Raw genomic sequence first — 9,816 nt, forward strand, 5'->3', positions numbered from 1 at the left:
TCATACAAAACTATCATAGATAGTTTGTTTGAACATATGACGAAATGTAAGAACCATCAAGACTTATTGTTGTATAAAAAAATTTGGAACTAATCACAAATTGTCACGTCATTTACTAAAATAATTGCATTTGCGATTAACTAAAAATTGGCATGTGTTCGAAATTAAAATTAAGGACATAAATTGACCAATTCGGATGATGTCATATGTCTTCTATTAGGACAATTGGATCAAATTAATTATTTTAATTTAATTAAAAATTATTTACTTACCCTAAAATTCAATTGGGTCCAAACTCGTGTTTGAGTTCGTGGGTCTAGTCCATGGATCAACTAAATCTAAGTTCATAAACGCCAACCAGAGAACACTGTAAAAAGCTATTCAAGGTTGGAAATTTTTGACGTCAGAAGATCTAGATGGAATTCTTCCAAGAGCCAGAAGACTAACTCCTGAAGTCGACTACCTTAAAGATTAAAGTTCAAATCGACCACTAGTTCAAATCAAGCATAAGTATCTAGTCAAGATCGAAGTTCCTCAAACCAACATCAAGAGAATCAAATAATCAAATTTTAGAGATCGAACCACATCACATCAAATCAACATAAATACAACATCAACATAAGTTCAACTCTACCAATTAAATTTCTCTCAAATTCTTGTGTGAACACTATGATAGACGAAGAGTATTCTCATATGTTTTCACATTGTAATGATATAAAAAAAAAATAATTTATGACCTTTAACTATTTTTCAATTATAAAAATTATTAAAAATACAATGGTAGATTTTTACAAGACAATCAACATTTTAATTAGAAAAATAGTTTGGTGGAACAAATATCGATATATTTAGTAATACTCTACTCCACCTAATATGAAGTTCAAGATATTTTGTTGATCGATTTAGATAATATACATTATTTGAAAATTAACAACTTTTGAGTTTATGATTTCTAATTATTTTTATTCTTTTTCTTTAATTTGTTAAACACATTTCTATTTGGGAATAGAAAAAGTAAATTGGCCTTTGGTCAGATGGTTAACACTATACCCATCTAAAATACAAATTGATTTTTTCAAAATCTTAAATAGAATCCATTTTAATTCAAATTTAAAAACACATCCCACATATTACAATTTTTGTTAAGTTTGCACAATTGACACTATTATAACTTATTTATATTTACAAACACAACTTACAATTCGTAATATATCAAGAATATCTAAAATTAGGGGGAAAATTGTTATTAGGCCGAACGTTAAAAGGAAAAAAAAATATTCTTCCTTTGAAAAAGGACATTATTTGAGTAAATAGTTTTGAAATAACGTTTAGTTTGATAAATAATATTTCAAAAGGCTATATTAATATAGCATTTTTATTTAAGAAGGGCGTCTAAAACACTTGGGGGGCGTTGGGGGTTAGGGTTGGTACTGTGGGCTTTAGGTTAGCCCACCCCTAACCCCTGTTTGGGCCCAGTATTAAGGAAACAGGGTTTCCTTAACACAGTTTCATTCTCCCCTCAAACGGCTGAAACCCTCTGCCTTATCGTCTTCAACCCGTGTTCAGGCTTTCCCTTCAATGTTTGTGTCACGCACTCTCCATTCCACGCATGTTCCAGGATTAGTGCGTTTAACCATATACAACCACTTAGGCAAAAGTTTATATGATTCGTCCCAATTACCGAACACTTTTGCCACCACTTTTCTTTTACCATCCCATGCTCTGTGATAAGGAACATGATATCCAAATTTTGTTTTCATGTCGGACTGTAGTTGTGTGATGCTGATTGATGGTTTTTCTTTTACAACATCATAAAACTCTCGGGCCATCATTGAAGAATCTAATTGTACATGAATAAAAACACGTGTGTTGCTCGGGTAATTTAGTAATCTCGAACATACCATGTGCCTTTTTCTTCGATGCACGAAGCCTCCACGTGCACCCTTCTGCCCAAATAGTCGGTGTTGATTCCACTACCTCATATGATGCATGATTCTTAATGGCAAAATATTTTACCATATGTTGAAGTGTTTCTTTATCTTGACATATCATTCTCTTATACAGTTCTGAATTGTCAACAACCACAGGAGCTACAATCGAGTCGTGTTCACGAATACTATCTATTACATCCATATCTATCTAATTGAGTGTATTTGATGGTAATTCATGTTCACGACCATCAAAGTCAAATTCTTCAAACTCATCATCTCTTTCTGTTCGGAAGTCCATATATTCATTATTAGCCACCATTTCTTCATCGTCATATACCGACGATGCAACTAGTTCAAAGTTAGGGACAATAACCTGAGTTCGATCTTCGAGCTGACCAAACGGTTCTGAATTTAGGTTTATATCCAAACCCACTCTACTCACATTGACATATAGATGCACCATGTTCGAGATTGGCATTGCAATTGAAAACATAGTTTTCATTGCTTTTCATTTGGTATAGGGAATGACATAAACCTTATTAGTCCTAAGGGAGTTAGATTTGAATGTCTATATATAATTTCTATATCACTTATGCGTATATCTATACCTACTGATGATCCTATGATTTTAACAAATTGTTCAAATTTACACTTATGGTAAAACCTCCACAAGCTGGTTGGTCATAATCGATTCCATCAATACCACCAATCAAATTACCATTCATAAACAACATAAATTCCAAAATTTTGTCCGCCATTTTCTAAGAAAAGAAAAAAAACAAAAAATATTTTATAAAAATATAAAACAACAAAACTATCTTTGATTATTTAACAACAAAATCTAATAAAATTATGTTTTACAAAATTATGCTTAATAATTAAACATAAATCTAAATTCCTTAAATTTAACAAAATCTAATGAAAATTAAAACAATTAAAACAAAATTATATTTAATTATTTAATTAATTAAATATAAATCTAAACCTTTTTAATTTAACAAAATCTAAAAACAATTAAAATAATTGATAACAAAATTATCTTTAATTATTTAACAACAAAACTAACCAAAAATTAATTAAACATAAATCTATAACCATTTCTTTTAACAAAATCTAACAATAATTTAAATAATAACGATAAAAGAGAAGATAAGCAGTGGTTAATTCACCGAAAAGAAAATATACGGGAAAGAAGAAGATCGGAAAAAGATGAGAAAATACGTGGGGAAGAAGAAAATTGGAAGGAGATTTAAAGAAGGCAGGAAGAAGAAGCGTGAGATTCATATTTTTTTTCAATGCACGTGTGGTATTTAAGACTAACCTTTGTTTTGTTTTGTTTTTTTAGAATCTTGAAAAAAATAGCCAAATCTAAATGATGTTATACCAAATTTTGATTTTTTTAGAATCGTCTTTTAGAATCTTGAAAAAATTGGTTAGACTAGACTAACCAAAATTAAAAGATTATAAAAAATATTGAAAAAAAAAGTTTATACCAAATTTTGAAAAAAAAAATGGTTTAGATTTGGATTAAACGATCTTATACAAATTTTGAAAAAAAAAATTTAGATTTGAAGTCCCAAATGATCCAAATGTGAACCGTCTAACCAAATCTAAACGATCATATACTAAATTTTGAAGGAAAAAGTTTAGATTTGGGAATGATCCTGTAGACAAATATAAATTGCTTAACAAGTAATTAAACGATCATGTATTAAATCGCGTGTCCTTTCCAAATTATGACCGGACCTTTTCTTTTTTAAATAAAGGTATGTCTGCTCTTCGAGAGCTTTGTTTTTCTTTTTTTCTAAATATAATAAATATTTAAAAACTAAGATATTATAATAAATATTTTCAAAACACAACCCTATATATCTAGTTTATATAAAAGGTCCGATACATTCAATATTTTAAGAAATAGTTTTAGAAGTAGGCTATTTTCAAAAGGAATTGTAATTATATCATCACTCTACATTCCTCAAACTTTAATAGAAAAAAAACACCAATTTTAAGCTTAGGAGAGAAAAAATCATCAATAGGAAAAAAGCCCTAAAATTGTGGTCAAGGCCGATGTGGTCATTTACATAAGCAGTGACGCATCATCATCGTCTTCAACTCACTGAAACATCGCTTTCATCCTCCACCTCCATAAAAATGCCGCTTCTTAATCCTCACTCACACTAAACCCACATCAAATCAACCGCCTCAATTTTCTGATTCAACCCATGTCAACTGTCGCCGCTCCTCTGCCGCTCCATGGCCGAACTGCAATCGTCACCGGCGCTTCCCGCGGCATTGGCCGCGCCATAGCCATCCACCTCCACTCCCTCGGCGCAAATCTCGTCCTCAACTATGCTTCCAACTCCACTCAAGCTGATCTCCTCGCATCCGATCTCAACCAGTCATCGGCGCCACTCCGACGAGCCGTCGCTGTCCAAGCCGACGTGTCCGACCCAGACCAGGTTAAGCGGCTGTTCGATTCGGCTGAAAAGGAATTCGGATCTGAGATTCACATACTCGTGAACTCCGCTGGGATCCTCGATTCGAAGTACCCGAGTTTGGCCGGAACCGCCGTGGAGGATTGGGATGAGACGTTTCGAGTGAATTGCAGAGGCGCGTTTTTGGTCTGTAAAGAGGCGGAGAATCGGATCAAGCGCGGCGGCGGAGGGCGTATTCTGTTGATTACGACGTCGATCGTTTTGTCTCTGCCGCCAGGGTACGGTGCTTATGCGGCATCGAAGGCGGCGGTGGAGGCGATGGCGAAAATTGCGGCGAAGGAGCTTAAGGGGACGGGAGTTACGGTCAACTGCGTGGCGCCGGGACCGGTGGAGACGGAGCTTTTCTACGCCGGGAAATCAGAGGAGACGGTGGCGAGGATTGCGGAGGCGTGCCCGATGGTCCGGCTCGGGCAGCCGGACGATGTGGCGAAAGTGGTGGGGTTCTTAGCTACCGATGCCGGTGAGTGGGTCAACGGGCAGGTGGTTCGGGTCAACGGGGGACTTGTAATTTGATTGTTGTACGTTTGATTTTCTTTTTTCTTTTTCTACCACGAGGAGTGAAATTAAAATAACTCAATTTTACAACACTTCATATATACTCTTCATTCTTCTCCACGAACGAGGTTAGTGATAGATGCCTCGTTCTTGCAAATTTTAAATTTCAACAAACATTGATAAGATTCAATAGAAGTGAATGTTACCCCATGTGGATGTCCTCCCTTTGGTTTGAGATTTTAACTAAACGTTGGTGTTTTGGTGGATTAGGGTACAAGGGTTGGTGTTGTATTGCACCGTTTCGAAAGTGAGGCAGTGGCTGGCAAGTTGTGTCAGCGAAGGCTTTCACCTTTTGGACTTTGTTGAGATGTGTTTAGCTAATAGTTAGGTAGAATATGTTTCACAAATATTAGTAAAAGTCTTGCCCTGTATTTTGGAGTTCTTTAGAGGGCGGATAATTTTGGATTTTAACTTAATTGGAGTAATAGGGTGGCTGAAATAGATCATATCTTATTGTGAAGATATCAAAGCACATTTGACACCCGTTTTGACTTTATATAAATAATACTAGTTTCTTTCATCAATACCTTATACATGTTTCCAAACTTTGATTACATATTTAAATATTTTTTTAAAATAAGTATTTCTTTTAGACAGAGAATTATCTTAACTAAATTTGTAATTGGGATTTTTAAAATTAATAGAAAATTTTAAGGAAAAAAAAAAGAAAAAAAAAAAAAAAAAGAAATAGGCGTCAAACAAAATCTAAAATATAAACTTAAAAAGTCGAAAAAGGGGGAAAGAAGGATTTAAATCTAAAATTGATTAAGAGAAAAAGAAGGGTCAATCCTATTATTCTCTAAAACCCCAAAATCTCAAGAACCCCCATTCTTCTTATCTTCTTCCTCCTTTCCGCCGGTGAAATTATGGAAATGGATTCCAACACTTCAAGTCCCTCCGCCAACGCCCAACAAGAACAAGAAACCACAGTCTCTACAAATGGAGAAATCACCGATCAAAACCCCAGCGACGACGACGACCATCTTCCACTAATAAAGAGAAAGAGAACCAGAATGAAACAACTCGCAAGGCGACACAAACGCGATAGAGAAAAAATACTAAAGCGCCCACTCAAACACCCAGTCAACGATCCAATTCCCAAATCCGACGAAGAACCACAAGGCAAGGACTTGGTATTCGACACAGAAACCGAAAGCGAGGGCGATGCAGATCAAAATCAAGAAACCCTAACATTTATGGCTTTAGCAGAAATCGTGGAATCAGAAAGAGAATTCCTCGAAAACATACCTGAAGAATACAAGAAACTGATGATTTTCATGGGAGGATCGTGGGATGTTTGCCCTAGTTTGGTGATGGAGAAGCGACTGAAGAAAGGGGATGTGGAGGAACGAAGAAATCGGCTGTTGATTCCACAAAGGAAGACGAGAACGACATTTCTGGAAGTTGAAGAAGAGGAGAAGTTGAACACAGATGTTTGGTGGATGGTGGAGATTATTGAGCCGGATTGTACGGTGAGTTTGATTACGCTGAGTAAATGGGAAACGCGGAAGGGAGTGGCGTATGTTTTGATAACGGAGTGGAATGGATTGGTGGAGAGGAATGACTTGAAGGAAGGTGATTTGATGCAGCTATGGAGTTTTCGTGCCGGCGGCGGCCGTGGACGGCTCTGTTTTATGCTTCTGGAGGTGGAAGAAAACCGAGAAAGACGGTAGTGAAATTGCTTCCGCTCAATCTTAGGAGATTTTTTTTTTGCCCTTCTGGAGGGGTATTTTGGTAATTTTGTTTTGTTTTGTCTTGTTTTTTTTTTTTTTAAAAGACTATTGGTGTTTGTTTTCAATGAAACTATTTGTACATAATAAATACATTTGATACTTTTGTTCTAAGCTAAAACTAAAATGGATATAGTCGAGCATAGGTGATGAAAATATGTGTGATTACAATTAGTTATATTTTAATTTTAAATGTAATTGTATTGTTTTTTTTTTTTTTTTTATCGTTTTTACCTAAAATAAAATATTAATGATTTTTTAAAAATATTTAATTTTATTAGTATGGGTATCTTTATTTATCTCAAAGGCTTAAACCATTAGCTATTCGACTTAATTTTTGAATGCAATTTGACTAATCACCTAATATTTGTCGTTCATGTTATTACATTTATTGATTAAGGATTCCAGTGTCAATACGAATGCATAATGCTAGTGAACATTCACTAACAATGTAAATTGCTAGTAAATACTAACTATGTAAATTGCTTTGCATTTATTGTGATACATCTTCTATAAACAATTTCCTGATTCTATAGTTGGAAGATTTGTGAAGGGGGCATTTTTGGTTTTTTTTTTTCTAATTTTTCTTTGCTAAGGTTGGGAATTAAATACAGGAGAAGGAAAAATTATGTAAGTTGAATTATACTCTGTTTTTTTTTTTTGAAGGAGTGTTTGTGCTTGTTTTAATAATAATAATAATAATAATAATAATAATAATATAATATATTTGTTTTGGGCTTAAAATGCTTTTGAAATGTAAAATTATTATAGACGACAACGTGACCAAAATGATTATAATTGAACTTTATCAATTATATGTGATAACCTCGAGTTATAGATATGATCAACTTGTATCCACATACTATAAAAAAGAGAGGAAATAACCGTATACAAGAATAGCTCTCAATTTATTGAAAACCTAATAGCTAATAGCAATTATATGGAGTGAACAATGATATGCTATTTGAAAAGAAATGATATAAGAATATTTTGGTCATTTTAACACATAATAAACGTTTTATGGGAATGTCTAATTAAACACTAAAACGGATATAGTAAACTTGCTCCATCTCAATCCTATCCTAATGGTTGAAGATTCTTTTTTCCCTTTGGAAGGGATAGTATGATAAATTTGAAGTATTTAGAGGCAGTATTCATGTGTTGCTTTAATGAAGAGAAAAAAAAAAAAGAAAGAAAAACAAAGACTAATATACATAATACATCAATTGGTTTTGTTTTCAGTGCAAGATATGTTTAGGGATAAAATTGACAAAACGATCATAATTCAACTAGATTATGAATATGTTTGTGATGATAAGATTTTCTAATTCTTGTAATTGACTCATTCACCAAAAAGTATTGTGGTCATTTCTCATTTTTAGATCAAGTATTTGCACTTGTTTTAATGTTAAAAACCCAAAAACTATTCATAAATGTATGATTTGAACTTAAAACGATTTTAGAAATGTAAAATTACTACAAATAACTGTTGATGAAATAATTTTGACCGTTACAAATGTTACAAACATTTCAACCATTACCAGATCATTTCTACCATCACTACTGTTACGGACCGTTTTGACCATTACACCATTTATCACGTTGAACCGTTACATTTTTTTGCTCCACTATAAATATGGTACACCTTCTCATTTCTATATAAAAAACAAAAACACAAATTTCTCTCCTCTCACTGATATTAATGGAGTTTCAAACCGTTACGTTTTGCTCTACCCTCTCTATGACACGAGAGAGGTTTTTATTTATTGGTTAGACTAAGGTTGTAAATTATAGAAGCAATGATATTAAGGACTAAGAAGTAACTTAGGGGAAAAACAGTAATTTAATCTAGTTGGCATTACAAACACTTGTGAATCATATTCTTTTATTGGTCTATATTTGTGGACACAAATACATATCTACTATATCTACTCTGAGAAGAGTTTAGCTGTGAGTTTCTAGTGGAGTCTACACACAACTAACGAATATTGATTAATATGGTTAATGAGTTTAGTCAATTAAGTTCATATCATTGTAGCTTTTTATATGTATGTCTATTAGGTCTTGTTCCTATCTCTAAAGAGTAATGAGGTTAATATATATTGAATCTAATTTGAAATGTTCAAATTTACTTAGGGAATTAATATAATATATGGTGATATATAAAATTTATATTTTAATTAAATTTTATTATATAAATTAAATTTTGGATATGATTCAAAATTAATTTATGAGAAAATATAATATTTGAATGAGTTCATATATTAATTTAATGTGAATTAGATTCATATTAAAATTATATGTTAAATTTTAATGCGTATATGATATACATTAAAACCATAGATAATGGAATAAATTAAATACAGAATATTTAATTTAATAATTAAATAATTTGAGAATTAATTAATAGTTTAGTTTAATTTTTGGTTAATTTTCATAAAACTAACAAAACATCAAAATATTTACGACCCGTGTAATAAAATCAAAAAGCCCATATAGTCGGTAAAATATTTTCATAAATTTTAGATTTGTCTTTGATATTGCGGACAATTTTTCACTTCTTTTTCTTTTTCTTCTTTGTGATTTATTCTATCTCCTCGTCATATTATTAATTGATTTATATTATCACTTCTTTTTCTTTTGTATTCCCACTTGTTCTTTGTTTGTGATTTATTTATTTCCTCCTTCAAAATTTCTTCTGTTGGAATTTGTGTCCTAAAACTCGTACTTTGTTATTTGATTCAATATAATTTATTATTGAATACTATAATCTTAAAACCAATAAATTAAGGTCCCGGTACTATTTTATTGAGTTTGTCAAATACACTTGAACTTTATGTTGAGACATAAATATGGATTAGTGTATGAATAAGGTTGGACATCTTGTTCTGGATAAACACTATAGATGCGGCCCGCTTCATAGTTAGTACAAACGATGTAATCCTGAATCGTTCATGTAGAGACATGGGAGTGGGGGCGTCCTATGTAAATGGTTTACATAAGACTGAAACCACGAAATAGTCACTTTTAGTTATAACACCGTAAACTAAACTATAAACTGACTATTTCATTTATGATGACTTAGGTAACTTGATCTTAATCCTG

General features: G+C 32.6%; 2 protein-coding genes across 2 annotated transcripts; both read left to right on the forward strand.

The window, feature by feature from the left end:
- Positions 1 to 4,153: 4,153 nt before the first annotated feature.
- LOC103485974 (NADPH-dependent aldehyde reductase-like protein, chloroplastic) lies at positions 4,154 to 5,018 on the forward strand. Its single transcript, XM_008443751.3, has one exon. The coding sequence runs from the start codon at positions 4,154 to 4,156 to the stop codon at positions 4,937 to 4,939; it is 786 nt and encodes a 261-aa protein (XP_008441973.1). The 3' UTR covers positions 4,940 to 5,018.
- An 829-nt stretch (positions 5,019 to 5,847) lies between these two features.
- On the forward strand, positions 5,848 to 6,825 carry LOC103485973 (B3 domain-containing protein At2g31420-like). The gene has a single exon (XM_008443750.3). It carries the CDS (start codon positions 5,848 to 5,850, stop codon positions 6,652 to 6,654), a length of 807 nt encoding a protein of 268 aa, XP_008441972.1. The 3' UTR covers positions 6,655 to 6,825.
- The last annotated feature ends 2,991 nt before the right edge of the window (positions 6,826 to 9,816 follow it).

Source organism: Cucumis melo, chromosome 8 (assembly GCF_025177605.1).
Source record: "Cucumis melo cultivar AY chromosome 8, USDA_Cmelo_AY_1.0, whole genome shotgun sequence".
Classification (NCBI taxonomy): domain Eukaryota; kingdom Viridiplantae; phylum Streptophyta; class Magnoliopsida; order Cucurbitales; family Cucurbitaceae; genus Cucumis; species Cucumis melo.